The sequence below is a fragment of the Leptosomus discolor genome, chromosome 8 (genome assembly GCF_034619465.1).
Source record: "Leptosomus discolor isolate bLepDis1 chromosome 8, bLepDis1.hap2, whole genome shotgun sequence".
NCBI classification, from domain to species: Eukaryota; Metazoa; Chordata; class Aves; order Leptosomiformes; family Leptosomidae; genus Leptosomus; species Leptosomus discolor.
Genome location: NC_141398.1, coordinates 54,703,860 through 54,719,356, shown reverse-complemented (window position 1 = coordinate 54,719,356; position 15,497 = coordinate 54,703,860). Strand labels below are relative to the sequence as shown.

General features: G+C 42.9%; 2 protein-coding genes across 2 annotated transcripts; both read right to left on the bottom strand.

Moving 5' to 3' along the window:
• Nucleotides 1-352: 352 nt before the first annotated feature.
• On the bottom strand, nucleotides 353-4,283 carry NUDT7 (nudix hydrolase 7). The gene is made up of 4 exons (XM_086468831.1): nucleotides 4,026-4,283; nucleotides 3,487-3,957; nucleotides 2,343-2,501; nucleotides 353-736 (listed from the first exon to the last, which is right to left on the bottom strand). The coding sequence occupies exons 1-4, from the start codon at nucleotides 4,281-4,283 to the stop codon at nucleotides 353-355; spliced, it is 1,272 nt and encodes a 423-aa protein (XP_086324957.1).
• A 1,274-nt stretch (nucleotides 4,284-5,557) lies between these two features.
• On the bottom strand, nucleotides 5,558-12,219 carry LOC104344120 (hypoxanthine-guanine phosphoribosyltransferase). The gene is made up of 9 exons (XM_086468830.1): nucleotides 12,157-12,219; nucleotides 11,654-11,781; nucleotides 11,025-11,208; nucleotides 10,099-10,161; nucleotides 9,546-9,563; nucleotides 9,252-9,334; nucleotides 7,264-7,310; nucleotides 6,550-6,626; nucleotides 5,558-5,605 (listed from the first exon to the last, which is right to left on the bottom strand). The coding sequence occupies exons 1-9, from the start codon at nucleotides 12,217-12,219 to the stop codon at nucleotides 5,558-5,560; spliced, it is 711 nt and encodes a 236-aa protein (XP_086324956.1).
• Between the last annotated feature and the right edge of the window lie 3,278 nt (nucleotides 12,220-15,497).

Genomic DNA, 15,497 nt, shown 5'->3' with positions numbered 1-15,497 from the left:
TAATTCAAACAAAAATTATATAAATTAGTATTATCTCATCACACAGAAGGCAAACCACAGAAAGCGTCTCAGATCACACAAAACAAAGGCAGAAACTGAAACAGAGTTTCCAAAACTGTATATTAAGTCCATCAAAAATACCATGTGCTTTTGGCAACTCTAAAACAGATTAAAAAAATATATTAATCTAGTTAGGGCTTGTCAACTTTAAAATATTATTTAAAAATAAATTTTAATAAGTTCCCAATTCAGAAGAAATTCAAGTGTGAAATTCAATTGAATAATAGGTACAAAGGGAATAAACAAATCCCTTTTTCCTCCTTCAATATAAATTAATTGCTGGACCAGTTTGTCACAGATTACTCTTCTTTCTTTCATGTAAGGATGCATATAAATTCATGAAGTTATTCTCAGAGGATGAAATCAAGTTGTCAAGATCATAATCAACTTCAAATGTAGGTCTCTTTCCAAAAATTACAAGAGCAAGAAAAACAGCGAAGTGTGCAGTCAGTCCCCATATCTTGAACGACGTTTTATGTTCGTGGTCATCGTACATAAAGCAGTGCATCCGCCCGAAGTAACCAGATGAGGTTTTGTAAGGCAAGGTCTTGTAATGCAGGGGCTTGACAAAGTACTCCAATGGCACGACAAAAACATCGCTCACTTCATCTGGATTAGGAGTGGCCTGGAATGTATCCTCTATAAATCCCACAACTGGTGTTACCAAGTGATTCATCTAAAAGGGGGAAAGAAAAACCCAAACACTAAGTTTGTACCAAGTAAAACAATGTTCTTTCTTTTAAGAACATTTCAGATGTTACCAAATCTGTACAAGACATCTATGAAATATTCTTAACTGCAATGCAATTTAGTCCCTCTAATGGCAAGATCTTCATATTTGTTTTTTAAATATATATTTAGCTATAAAATAGATAAACTTTTTGGAACTGCTCATTTTTGGGCATTTCTATTTTAGATATAATCCCTTCTTCCGCTGGTAGGCAAAATCTGTTGAAATAATAGCTTGCATAAAGAGGACACCAAAATTCTTCAGGATACGTTGCTAGTTCTGTGTATTCATAACAACAAAGCATCACTGTACAACAGAAAGCAGTGACAGCAAAACTCAACATCTGTGCTATTTGATGCAGGAGACTCCATCCAAGTCAGAATCACTTGGAATGTACAAGAGAAGACAAAGTGGAATCCGACAGGTAAAATTTTTGTGGTCTGAAACCACATGATCTATTGACTGAGGCAATTTGCTGGAAAACACTGAAAAAGAGTTATAAAAACTCAACTGAACCTTTCTACATACAGCCTCTGAACTACATGGCTTCAACGTTATCTGTACAGAAATTACACTTTACTAAGTTAAAGCATTTTGCAATACAATTTTAAAACTAGTTCTTTCATTTTTTAATAGGGGGAGGATACTGCTAACAGTAAGCAGCTAACAGATACAAACCGAAACACTAGGTATATTAACAAACTGTTACCTGAAGAACAAAAATAAAGTCTTTTGAAACAGTAACCCCTCTGTACCATGAGAAAACTGATGCTATGTCACACTGAATGGTGGCCTGTTAATTAACAAACAATAACCTGTCCTTCACAGACACCTCCAGAAGGGAAGTCTCCTTGCTAGAGTTCACACAGAGTCACAGTCCATATAAACCCCAGAGGTCCCTTTCTGCCCGAATTAACCCTGCTTTCAGCAGGATATTGAATGAGAGGTTACACCAAGCTGCTGAGGTCCTTGTCTGGATGAGCTCTGCTTGTCTCCAAGGATGGACATTATAGAGCCTGTCAGCAAAATCTGTTCCAGTGTTTGGCTAACCTCATGGTAAAGAGTATTTTCCTTACATCTCATCAAAATTCCACTTGTTGCTGCTTGTGTCCATTGTCTCAGGAAGAGCCTGGGATCATCTTCTGCTTAACCACCCAGGAGGCACCTGATGAGAGCAACTAGATCCTCCTGCTAGCTTTCTCTTCTTCCAGCTGAGCAAACCCACTTTCCTCAGCTTCTCCTCATATCCCATGTGCTCCAGCCCCCTTCTATCTTCGTGGCTCTCCACTAAACTCTCACCAGTTTACCACCGTCTTTCTAGTACTCCAGTATGTCCACAACTGGACATGCCAAACCAAATGTGGCCTCACAAATACCAAATACAGAGCAAGAACCTCTTCCCTTCACTCTGCTGTCAACGCAGGCTGCGCGCTTTAAAAAGCGGTGGTTATTTCCAGTTACAGGTTGGAAAAGGTCATTATCAACTTTACAAAAGAGAAGAACTCAAGCTTATTTTCTAACGATGTGCTACCTTACTCAGTGGATTGCTTACTTTATCAATTCCAGGCACAAGCCTACAGATGACTTCCACCTTCTCTGGCTGGAGTCCCACTTCTTCTTTAGCTTCTCGGAGAGCAGTATCAATTTCATCTTTATCAATTGCTTCACTTTTACCTCCTGGAAAACACACTTCCCCTGGTGATCTTCTCAGCTAGAATTTAAAGGAGTGCTACTGTTAAATATAACCAGTTTTACATTTCTTTTTGGATCTGCACAGGCCATATTGCAGAATGACTTGTTCAATTTAACCTTCCAGTCAAAGAAGCTGGAAATGGTGCTAAGAGGTTTCTACAGATCAGAAATGTGCCTTATCAAGAGCTACACAAGCAAAAGTTGGGCCTATACCCAACTAATCCATAAACCCTATCAGAAATACACATACCACTTGTACAGAACTGTGTAATTCATACTATACATTGTGCTTTAATACTTCAAAATGTACATTTTTCATGATCTTGCTCACATAAGAGGCTGCCAGATGAATCTAGACAGATAACTTGAATAGTGAGATTAAAATACTCAAGGTAAGAGCAAGAACTTCTAAAATACACATTTAAATAATGTACCTTTAAGTACATTAGAGTAACAGGCTTGTACAAAGATCAGTAAAATGCCCAGTTAGAATCAGTTTGTCAGCTAAGTAACTGTAATTATTGGGGTCTTAAAATTTCCAAGCAAGGCCCCAAAAAACTTCCATTTTTCAGCAACAGAAAAACAGACAAGTAAATAATCTCTGAATACAGGCAGTATGGTGGGGAACGGAAAACAAGAGTGGTAAAAGAAAACAAAATGCTGGCAGAAGAGTTCTGGGGGGCTTTTCCTTTTCTGATCTGGAAAACATCTTTTACTGTCACAGGTTTCTGGGTATCCAGCATTTCTCCCACACGTACATACTAGAATCATCAGTGCAGAAAAATACCTTAATTAACCTTAGCCACGCTGCCTGGGTTGCAGCTAGGAAAGCGGCCCTGGAACAGGTGCCGAGGACGGGACCGGGGCAGTCACCCGAGTGAGGACGCACCGCGCTCTCCTCGTAGGCTACCTCGCCGGTGCTTCGCTCCCGAGGCGGGAGCTCGGCTCCGCGCCCGGCAGGGGCGGCGCGGCGGCAGGCCCCAGCCCCGGCCCCGCTCACCTACCTGCATCGACCGGACGGTGAGCAGCAAGTGCAGCTCGCCCGCCCTCACCACCAGCGGCAGGAGGACGGCGGCTTTGGGCAGCGGCAAGCGGGAGAACTTGTCCCCCACATCGAACTCCCGCAGGCGCCGCCTGGCCTTCTCTTTCAGGCTCCTGGAAGCGAACAGAAGGGAGCGCCGTGACACCCCGAGGCGGTACCCCGGCACCCCGCGGGACACGGGGGAGGTGCTTGGCCACACCTGACGGCTGCCAGCAGCCGCGGCCCCGACAGCCCCCTCGCCCCCACCGCCGCCCCCTCGCCCGGGCCAGCTGCCGGGGGACCCGGGCAGAGCCCGGCGGCGGCCCACCCCCTCCCGACAGGGGGCGCTGCAGCCACTGCCTTCCCCTCCCGCGGGGCCCAGGCCTCTCCTCCTCACTGCCTTCCCCCAGGGTATCCTCGCGGCCGGCGGGGGGAGCGGGGGCTGCGGACGCCGCTGCGGGCAGGCGGCACCCACGGGCAGCGGAGGAAGGGGCAGGGACGAGCGCTACCTTTCCAGCTCACCCTCCCGCTCCGCATCCACCATCTTTGACAGCCCCGACCCGATAGACGACTTTCTCCTTCCCCGTCGAATCTCATCCCACCCACCTCCCGTGACCGACGGCAAATCCCTGCAATCAATACACGAGATCGCGGGGCTCCCCCTTCTGATTGGAGGCGAGCAGACCACGGGAAGGCGCCCTCACGGGACGGCGGCGCGCGGCGTTCCCGCCTTCGAGGGGTCGTCAGGCGGCACCGGGCCGGTCGCCGCCGCGGCGCCATCCCAGAGCCTGCGGGCGGTCGGCTACGGCTTCCCCGGGCTACGTTTACCCGGAGAAGGGCGGCGTGAGCGCCCAGCTGGCCCCGGTCCAGCGGGGAAAAGCAGAAACCCGCGGAGCCGTTCGGCACCGCGGCGTCCGTGGGCCGCCCTCAGAGGGGCGAGGGCGGTGGCGAGCGGGTGGCGCTGGGCTCCAGTGTGGGCCGTTCACGTTGGTTTAGGTGGGAGTCATACAGACACTAGCGTTCCTTCTCGCCCGCTTTAGGGGCGGATAACACGGCAGTCCGCAGCCTGCGTCTGGGTGGGGGGGGGCTCTGGAAAGCACCATTGCAGAGCTGTCAAAGCCTGGTCAGCTGTAGGCCAGGACTCTTAAAAGGACGTCAACAGACCCTCCTGAACAGGGGAACCTAGCTCAGTACTCTTAACTCACAACGGGAAAAAGCCCACAAGGTCTCAAAGCTTATTTTAATCATCCAGTACAGGTAGGAAACAGTGAGGTGTTAGAGACCGCCTCAAGCTTGGTGCAGTTTCTGGGCAGTAAAATCAATCTTCCAGTTCTCATTAGGGACACGCAAGTAAAAGTAATTTCCTGCTATAATGGTTTATCATCCAATCTTAACAGCTGGTAACCAGTGTTACCTGTATTTCAAGTAACACCACAATGGTACAGCCAACATGTGATCCCTCAAAAAACAAGACACAACACCCCAAGTTCCTTGGAATGTGTAAGAACTAATCTCAGTGTCTTTACCTTAATGTTCATTTTTTTTCATTGCATTAAGTTGAACCAAATATGTTTTCCATGTGGTATGCGCTTTGTACAGTTGACTGAATTAACCTCAAGTCCTTAAATGCTTATTCAGCCTAATTGTTTCGTAAAGTACGTGTGTATTTTACACACACAAGCTTGCACGTTGGAAGTGCAGTTTATGTACAATACGCATCGTGTGTTACTTCATATAGTAAATTAAAACCTAAACATAAATACATACACACATGAATACACACACATATGTACATGGCTGTGTTGCCTGTGATTCGAGCAGAATATAATATGTTTTATGGCCAGTGTTCTGTTCAGGTTTCAGTGAAACTTGGACAGAACTCATTCCCCTTTAAGCTGATTTACATAATCATTCTAGGAAAAAATATATAGAGAATAGTATCATTAGAAAATGTTGTAGTTCTTCAGTGAAAAGAGCACAATTAGTAGATTACTTGTTATTCATCCACGCAGCTTTACATGCCACTGAACTATTGTTCCAGAAGAGTGATGTTATCAGATCCTATATTTCTCTTTGGCTTTCTCTTTCAGAATGCAGATATGCTAAAAAAAAAAAAAAAAATTAAAAATTTGTCTTCAGTTAATCTTTACCTTCAAAGAAAAGGCAAGAATGATTTTTAATCCTACTCCCAGCATTGTAAGGAAAACACACCAGAACAGTAATCTTTGTGAGACTGGTTGCAAGTTTACTACTTGCAATAAAATGAGATGTCAGTATTGCTTCCAAGCTCATCTGTAATTTATGGATTTGTATATTCTGAAGAGGTCAGGTTTGTTCCATTATTGTATCCTTCTTTGTATTGCTTTGCCATAGCACAGATCCACTACACGTCTTTAACAGAGCTGGTTTGTCTTGTTGAAAAGACTTCCAAGTGAAAAACTTTTCCACTTAACGAGATTTAAGAAAGTATTTGTGAAAACTAAGGAGGGAAAAAAAGATTATTTTTTTTTTCCTATCAGTTATGCTGTCTCCAAGTCTACTACTCAGTGCAGCCTAAGGAGACTGTAATGGAACAAAAGAAACAAAATCTTGATGATCTTGTTATACAGTGTAGGAAAAACCTTCACACACAGTCCACACACAGCTATCTTAAAGATGTGGCTAGAAAAGAGCAACATAGGGTTTCGCTAAGACAGATGAACATCAAATTAAAGCCAAATTACAAGTTACTTTGTTTTCAGGCGGGGCCACCAGATTGTGTGCGGCCAACCATCCTGGGGGGCTCAGGACATCTTACAGCATGGCTGGGCCATGAGACTTGTGGAGTACATTCATAAAAAAGTAAGGCATAAACAAGTTCTTGTGCATTTACATTGAATTATCAGCTTGGCACATTAATAGTGTTTTTGCCCTTTTAATGGAAGTTTCTAGTCAGATTTGAAGCTCCGTTAGTTGTTGTGAAGCTCCTGGTATCAGCTAATACTCTTGCTGGTTCCCTGTGGTAACAGCCATATCTGTAATGGTCAAGGCAGACGTGTGTACTTACGTTTAGATCTCTGAAGTATTCATTATAATCAAGAGCATATCCAACCACAAATTTGTCTGGAATTTCAAAACCTATATCTGTAACGAAATACAATTGTTTTTATGCCAGGGAGCTATAAATAGCTTTTAAGTACACGGTTTGTAGTCAACAACTGCTTCAGCTATTTAAGGGTAATGCGTAACAAATACATCATCTTGCTTTCAAATAAATTGATGACAAAGATTAGAGTCTATACCATCCCCATCAGTTAGTGCTACAATTCAAATGTTAAGAGAATGCATTTTAAGAACAAAATAATTATTTAGAACCTACTTGTGAGGTCATCCTGGGAAAGGGAGACAAGGAGTGAGATTTTGTCTGAAAGTAGATGCACTGCAACTCAGTATGGGTTTTCAGTTTGAAAACAAGGCAAGTTTAATGCAGAGTCAAAATGAATGCCTTTGGGGGTCAAAGCCAAACAAGAGTTAAGGTTTGATTCTGTTTCTGATTCCTGGTAACAAATAGCCAAACCTGCACTCAGACCAACCAGATGAAAAAAGGTGGTGGTCGTGAGGTTTCAGCATGGGATAGCTGGTTGTCAGTTTACAAACTTTTGTGTCTTTTCTTGCCATTTCTCTTAGCCTTCCTGAAACTTATATGCCAATTGTCAGACTTACTGAATGAAGTGAAAAGATCAGATTGTTCTTTGGACAACCAGAAAAATGTAATACTTACAGTCCGGTCTGTAACTTGGACTGTGGCATGTCCTTTTAACGAGCAGGCTGTAAGGCAGAGCAGAGACGGTTATGTTATTTAAAATATGTCTTGCTCTAAGTTGTATACTTAATTTCTCTCACCCCTCCCTATAAGCTTCTACAATCCTGCAGATTATCGCAACAGAAAGAAGTAGAGTTCAGCCTTGTAACTGAGGAAGGGGCAAAGGCTCTGATGTAGGTTCATTCGGAGGGTCCAGATGGCTATTGGTTTGCATTTACTCCTCTTCAATTCTGTATCCCAAATCATGATGTATCACGATGTAGCAATGTATAGGCAAGTAAGCAAGTTCGAGTGGCCCGTAAAGATTTTAGTGGGGAGGGAGAGAGAAGAGGACAAGCTGTGCCATGTCACTATGATTTCTTCCACAAAGTTGTATCCATTCTTGCTTTTCCTGTGCATTTCTGAAGAAACTGAGAACCACCTGGACAGTCACTAGGAGGAGCATAACTGGTACATAAAACAAGAAGTGCTTTTTCAAAGCATCGTGATTACTTGACAGAGACAGGGATATTCCCAAGAAATTCCTTTTAGAGATCATCTAAGAGCAGATCTAGAATGCCACTTGAAGTCATCTTGCAAGGACTGATAAGCCCTTAGATTCTGAAAACCTGTATGACAGAGGATATTAAAAAAAAAATTCTGAGTGTTGTCATTCCATATTGAGGCAACTGAGAAGGTGTTAGGAAACTTATGGAAAGAGCTGAATTTCCTTCAAACATAAGGAGGTAAGAAACAGGGAATCTATCAGACTTGATGGACTATAACATCTTTGTTGGCAACATGGACAGTGCACCCTCAGCAAGTTTGCAGGTGACACCAAGCTGTGTGCTGCGGTCAACACACTGGAGAGAAGGGAGGCCATCCAGAGGCACCTGGACAGGCTGGAGAGGTGGGCCTGTGTGAACCTCATGGAGTTCAACAAGGCCAAGTGGAAGGTCCTGCACATGGGTCGGGGCAATCCCAAACACAGATACAGGCTGGATGATGAGTGGATCGAGAGCAGCCCCACAGAGAAAGAGCTGGGGGTGCTGGTGGATGAAAAACTGAACATGAGCCAGCAGTGTGCGCTCACAGCCCAGAAAGCCAATGGCATCCTGGGCTGCATCACAAGGAGCATGGCCAGCAGGGCGAGGGAGGGGATTCTCCCCCTCTGCTCTGCTCTGGTCAGACCCCACCTGCAGTGCTGTGTCCAGCTCTGGGGCCCCCAGCACAAGACAGACATGGACCTGCTGGAGTGGGTCCAGAAGAGGGACATGAAGATGCTGAGGGGGCTGGAGCACCTCCCCTGTGAGGACAGGCTGAGAGAGTTGGGGTTGTTCAGCCTGGAGAAGAGAAGGCTCCGGGGAGACCTTACAGCGGCCTTGCAGTGCTGAAAGGGGGCTACAGGAAAGGTGGGGAGGGCCTCTTGATAAGGAAGGAAAGTGACAGGACGAGGGGTAATGGTTTCAAACTGAAAGAGGGGAGATTTAGATGAGATGTAAAGAAGAAATTCTTCCCTGTGAGGGTGGTGAGGCACTGGCACAAGTTGCCCAGAGAAGCTGTGGCTGCCCCCTCCCTGGCAGTGTTCAAGGCCAGGCTGGATGGGGCTTTGAGCAATCTGGTCTGGTGAGAGGTGTCCCTGCCCGTGGCAGGGGGGTGGAACAAGATGATCTGTAAGGTCCCTTCCAATCCAAACAATTGTCTGATTCTATGACTATGCAAAAAGAGCCAGGAAACCTTTTTTATTAATTTTAACACGAAGTTGGTAGTGCATATGTAAATTTCCCAGTTTAATAAATAGTTTTTCACCAACTGGATAAGGATTGCTTGCTGCTTTTGCTTCCTCTTCCCCTAACTTTCAAACCAACCAAAAACGAACACCCATCAGCATACACTGACTATTCACCTAAATGATTTTGCTCTGTCTTCTTGTTACCATACATTAGTAAATGGCCATATCATTATACCTTACAACTTTTACCATCTTTGGTTCATTGTCTTTTAGTTTTGAAAGTAGTGCTTTCATTGTTCTTCCAGTCTCAATAATGTCCTGAAGGAGATAAAAATATAAATTAACCTCCGAGTCTGAAAGAAAAACCAGACTGTCAGTGGATTACTTTAAAGCATAAAAGCCAGTCAGCAACCTTGGCAGCACAGTAATGTAATTAATTGTTGGTTTATATGCAATAGGTATTAATTTGCAAAACGGGGAGAAAAAAGTCCATGTTGTTTCCTCCCCCCACGCTCCAAACTTTACTTACCTCTACTACTAACACATTCTGGAAAAGATCATGTAGGGAGAGAAAGAAAAGAAAATGTTTACATGGCAGCATTCAGTGATTTATACAGCCAGAAAAAGTTTGCATTACAGACTTCAGTTACAAGTTGCAGATGATTTTTCAAGCAGCTTATCACTTAACTACTTACATTATTTTAGTGCTTTCTGAAGAGTCTTTCTGTGAGTATTTATGGAAGCATAAAATACTGTGAGAAAGCCACCTGCGTCAGGTTCTATATATTATTCTATGTATAGCAAGAGCATTCTAGAACCGTACTGCATGAGTCAGTTTAAGGTGGTTCATTTCTGGGGGCTGTGGGAAAAAATGTGGAATAGGATTTTTAGAAGCATTCAGTACTGATTGTGTTAAGTTTCCAAGATCAGTGGGAATTACTCACTGTTTCAGAGCATGGCATTTTAAACCAGTGTTAAGTGGCTGTAAATATGTGGTATCAAAAACTTAATAAAGGTGGATTTCCTGGAAGATACTCAAGAACTACTCTTTCCCTTTAAAATCTGAAGAAGCTAATTCATACCTTTCCATTTAGTGTAGACAGTTCCTCTCCAACAATACTGATTTTTTCTGTAGGTGAATCATTCTAGAAGGAGAAAGAAGAGCGGGAAGTCACATAAAACATGCTCAAAAGTGTCATCCTGTATGTGTATGAATGGCATGCTGCTCTTGCTTTTTGCCTCTCAGGTGGCACTTGCAGCTGTACACAGCACTGCTTCAGCCAAACAGCTTTTAAGTAGCTGAGAGCAAGAGGAGAGAGTGAAGTATCAGTGCAGACAGATGTTTGCATGGAACAAGAGTACTTCTGTGTTCATGGATTAGACACCATTGCTTGCAGCTATTTTTGTAACCATGGATTTGTTTTAGAATTCCATGAAAAATTTGTAGGATATTGTAAACTGTTCTGTTTAGCATGGGGTAAATTTTGATCAGTGCATGGAGCTCTAGCCTTCAAAGAGGGGGGAAGATAAACCAGAAAAAAACGGCATAAGTCATTGCTTTATAGTAATAGGTTCAGGCCAACTGTGGTTGGTTCAGGCAAAAGATACCTGTTCCCCAGCACACAGATGACAAAAATGAGTCTTTCTAGTATTATCTGTAGGAATAAAAAATAATGCAGAGAGACAAAATAAGCAAGTCTGATGCTAAGCTCCTCTCCATACTCCGTCCCACCAAAGGGTGCCATGGTAAAGACAGAGTAGAATCTGTATGGAAGCTTTGGGCTGGAGAGGAGGACGTTGGAGACCTGACCATGGCTTTTTTATGTTAAGTGTTCTGCTATGTGTTCATTCCACTGAACGTAAAATATCCATCTGATCATTGGGGCAGGTCAGTAGGTCAGTTGCTCTTCAGTACTCAATTTTTGTGGAGTTTTCATGTAAACTACCAGTATTCAGAATGTCAATCTATGGGAAGAATCTATTTTCCAAAGAAAAGAAAGTTTCTTACGCAGTAGCTTTTTATTCTAACAAAATCCACAGTAATAGGCACAGATTTATCACCATTTTGATTGAGTGCTTTTATATGGTCCAACAAATCAGCAAAGAATTTATAGCCCCCTTTAAGGACACAGAGTGCGACGATGTGATGGCTTCCCATATCTTGCATGATATCTCTAGCCAAACGTTCTGTCCTGGAAGGAAAAAAAAAACAACAAAAAAAGTTGGTTTATGTATCATATTTGTTTGCCCATATATTAAGCAATGTCCAAGTTAAAATTCTGATCTTGCTAGGTTTATAGGACCAGCAAATTGTGACCACATTAAGACACAGGAAAGTTAGTTACATATTTACAGTTCACAAGGTGCCTACTCCACTGTTGATTTAATCCATGCATCTAAACAATACAGGATAGGAAAGCTTAAAGATATTTGAGATAACGTGGAAACTTAGCTGGGGTTGTAGAGGAATCCTCTCCATAAAACCCCACTTGTATTGCACTCCAGAACACAAGTGTTACAGCTGCAGGGTTTCCATGTTTCTCATGGGCTATGCAGGGTAGGGCCTCAGTCCTTTCATTTGGAGGGAAATGGATCATTGTGATCACTGTCACTACTCTTTGTTGTTTAACCTCATACCTGTCCAGGATGAGTCCATGAGGAATGAAGACTCTTTCTAAATCTTCTTCATAATGCTTAGGAATGCAAAATAGATTTTTATTATAGCCACTTTCTTCGTCTCTTACCTGCAAGTGAAGGGGAAATAGCTGTAAGAGTAGAAAGAGCCATATAGGAAAAAACCTTCTAGTCTCTGATAATGCAGAGAAAGACTCCTCTCCCTACCCTCCCCCCTCAATAATGTGTCATAATAATAATATATCGGAGAGTTTCTGAACTTTCTGATAGAACAACTCGCGATCTGTCAGATAATTCAGGAGCTAGTGTGCTTGTCTGAGATGTGGATAGCTACCTGCTTTGATCCAGTTGTTATAAGAGAAATTCTCAACCATCATCAGCTCATAAACCCACCTCCCCAAACAACGCGCCCTTCTTGTGTTCTCCACTCCCCCTTCTGCAGAGCACAGTAGCTTGCTCATGCAAAAAAAAAAAATTAAAATTTAAGGCAAGTAGTTTGGGATTACAGCTTGGTCTCCAGTCAGCAGCTGACTTTGGGATACTGCACTACCGTGACCATCATTTTCCATTGTGTAAAAGAGAGAGCTCCATCTCTTCAGTGTGAATTCACAACTGAACTGTTGGAAGAAGTAAGCATATACCAACCATCACCTGTCTCAGAGGACAGGTGAGATGACTTATCCCAAAGGAGAAGCTTTGAGATGGTAGTGGGAAGAAGAGAATCGTAGAATCACAGAATATTTTAGTCTGGAAAGGACCTTTAAAGTCCATCTAGTCCAACCCCCCTGCAGTGAGCAGGGACATCTTTAGCTACATCTGGTTGCTCAGAGCCCCGTCCAACCTGACCTTGAATGTTTCCAGGCATGGAGCTTCTACCACCTCTCTGGCAACCTGTTCCAGTGTTTCACCACCCTCATTGTATAAAATTTCTTCCTTGTAGTTTAAACTGCCCTCTTTTAGTTTAAAACCAGTACTGCTTGTCCTATCACAACAGGACCTGATAAAAATATTGCCCCCATCTTTCTTATATGGGAGAGGCTGCAGAGGGTGCCCATAGGTGGGAACCAGAGACCTTCTGAGCTGCAGTTCAACTCGTAGTGCTGTTTGCCCTGTTAGCAGATTGCTCCTCAGCATGGCTGGGGAGAGGCCATGGCGACTTCCCACAGATCAGGGCCCTCAAGGTTTAGAATTGCAATTTGTTCTCCAGCATGCTGTCTCCAGGCTGTTGCACCCAGATGTGTCTGGATGGCTAGAAGTTACATGTTCTCCATTCTGTCTTGTCTTCTGACTAGTCTGGCCCCAAACAGGGCTGTGTCTTTGGATTCTACCACCCTTCAAGACCATAACAGATGCTTTGGTCTGTGTTCATTTGTGAAGTGGTGGTACAAAAGCAGGCGAGAAAAAATATAATGAGGTAGAAACGATTGTGAATAAGAGGGCTAACGTGAAAGTATTAGAAAAAGTTGTGAAAAAACTCAAGTTAGTGAGGGTGTCACATCTAATATTGCCCTGTTAGTGTTAAAAAGACAGACCTCATTGAAAGAAAAATTCAAAGCTGCCTCAAAGCCTCACTAGTGCAAAACAGGTTAACTGCACAGCAGTTGCATTCAGCAGGACTCAGTACAGTGGCTTGCTAATGGACAGCACAGAGCTCTGAACTGGGCAGTAGCAGCATAAAGGATTGTTGATGAACAAGTTAACACCTGCAAACACTATAGGCAGATGAATTGTTTTTAATTCTGGCCTTTTGGCATGAGAGATGAGTGCTTAGGAAGAAAGGAAAAATGGAATGTATGTTATCACTTGCAAAACTCACAGCAGCCACAAAAATGAGGTAGCCAATTACTGCTGTTTATTTTAGATTGGCCACGAATAGCCGACTCCATTTAAGGATAAAACTAGAGAGGCAGGTGTTAACAAGAATTGCAAAGAACAGATTATCAAGGTACAAGGTAATGCATATAGAATCTCATCCTGGCTGAACTAGCTGTATTCTGCAAGTACTCAAAATTAACAGGCCTTGATGTTCCAAGGTAACTTACAGAATAACCTTGCAGTTGAGCACTGTTTAGTGTCAGCAGTACTATTTTGCCTGGATTGGTTGCTGTTTTCTTCGTGGCTGAAGTCAGTGAAATGAAAACTTAAGTGAAGGATTGTTTTTAAATTAAGTTTGTTCGTGCTTTGTTAATCTTGGAAGAGATACTGGCAGTTAACACTGGTATCAGCTGTAGATCAGGCTGGACAGTAGCATCTATGACCAGGCTTTAATGCAGTGCAGAACTGCTTATTGTTGTTTGAGTGTTGTATTAACCAAGTTGGCCAGTTTGAAACGGGCTAATTTCTGCTTGTGTGAGGTTGCTAGTGGTGACAGAGTACACGTACAGGATATCAGAGTCTGTCAACAAGAAGCAGTGATGATAAGACATAATTGTGAGCATTAGTCAAAGTTAGACCGCAGTGTTTATTTCAGACTACTGGAAGATATAAGCATCATTTTCATCTGGGGAACAGAAAACGCACCTTTAAGTGTAGTCACCAACACGATAAACAGTTTAAGAAGTCCTGCAGTGTGGGTTGTTTGTGTTACGGTTGGGTTTTGTTTGTTTTCCCCAGGAACCCCATCTCTGTTGCATTCTGCATAACTGCAGCTTAAGTGCAACAACTACACTACCTGCGATTTGCGCAGTTTTTGTTTTGCCCAATCATGATACTGATAGCCGTATTTAGTGGACTTCAGTCGCAGAATTTGCTCTTGGAGTTATAAATTGGGCTTTCATCTGCACAGCAAGTTAAAGTTCAGCCTTGTTGCCAATTAATTTAGCTTACTGCCGCATTCAGTAAGAGGCATTGCAACTGGTTCAGCTCAAGTGAGGGATGAGCTTTGTCCGTGTTCATGTAACTATGGAATAAAGCTCGTCTGGAAGCATACAGGTGTGCATAGTGATTGCTGCTTCTAGCTGCTCCAGCGGTACGGCTTAGCACCTTTTATTTGGTTAACGACTGTGCTCATTGAGACTATTTTGTGCAAACAATGTCTGCCATATTAATTTCTTGTTTGTTGTTACCTGAGAGACATTTTTTAAGGTCTGCTGAAAGGTTCATGAACAGAACCTTAAGGATTGCATCAGTCTGAGCACCACATCACCATAGCAACACGCTGCACATACCTTACAGGCTCATGAAAGCATTTGTATTGTGGCACATGCTAAATAACACAGCGGCATCCCATTATAATAAAGCAATCTACTAAACTAGCACACAAAGTCATTACATTTTTTAATAATGAGCTTATAACTTGAGGAATTAGTTGTTTCATTTAGATTCAGTCTCATTTGTTGTTCATTTACTGATGTAGGTGTCTGAGTTTAAGGGGGAAAAAACAACAAAATGAACTACAGCAATTTTGTACAATAAAGAGATTCATAAATAAGTATTGTTTTGTTAGCTCAGAATGAAAGAATATTAATGTAGGTGTATATTAAAGTCAAATAAATAATGTCATAAGTTTGTAAAAACCAAATTAGTCTGTTAAGATGCCTCTGTTCTGAAAGCCAGTTTTTCTCTTGAGTAAATATAAGAAACAAGGCCTTTCATTAGTCAGTATTTCTAATGTTCTACTACTTTTTGCTGACACTAACCTCTCCCCCACACCCAAAGCTCCCTTCAGTCAAATAACCAAATACAAGTGCATTATGCTCTCTTACCTGCAGTCCATGAGCCATAATCTTACTTTGAACTACGCTATCGGAGAACAAGTTGGTATTATTACTGCAGTTTGTCTTGCTCTATTTTCATCTTGCAGTCAGATCATGACCTGCTTCTAAAAGGTCAAAATTGCCATCCGTCC

Bases quoted from the DNA above. Each gene is read 5' to 3' on its own strand.
- NUDT7 (XM_086468831.1), bottom strand. From the start codon at position 4,283: ATGGCGCCGCGGCGGCGACCGGCCCGGTGCCGCCTGACGACCCCTCGA. The intron at 2,502-3,486 runs GTAGGTGAGCGG...TTTAAATTCTAG, and splicing joins TCACCGTCCGGTCGATGCAG to CTGAGAAGATCACCAGGGGA. The intron at 737-2,342 runs GTAAGCAATCCA...TCCCCCTTTTAG, and splicing joins TTGTGCCTGGAATTGATAAA to ATGAATCACTTGGTAACACC.
- LOC104344120 (XM_086468830.1), bottom strand. From the start codon at position 12,219: ATGGAAAATGATGGTCACGGTAGTGCAGTATCCCAAAGTCAGCTGCTG. The intron at 11,782-12,156 runs GTAATCCCAAAC...CTACTCTTACAG, and splicing joins TGCTGACTGGAGACCAAGCT to CTATTTCCCCTTCACTTGCA. The intron at 11,209-11,653 runs GTATGAGGTTAA...TTTTCCTTCCAG, and splicing joins CATGGACTCATCCTGGACAG to GACAGAACGTTTGGCTAGAG.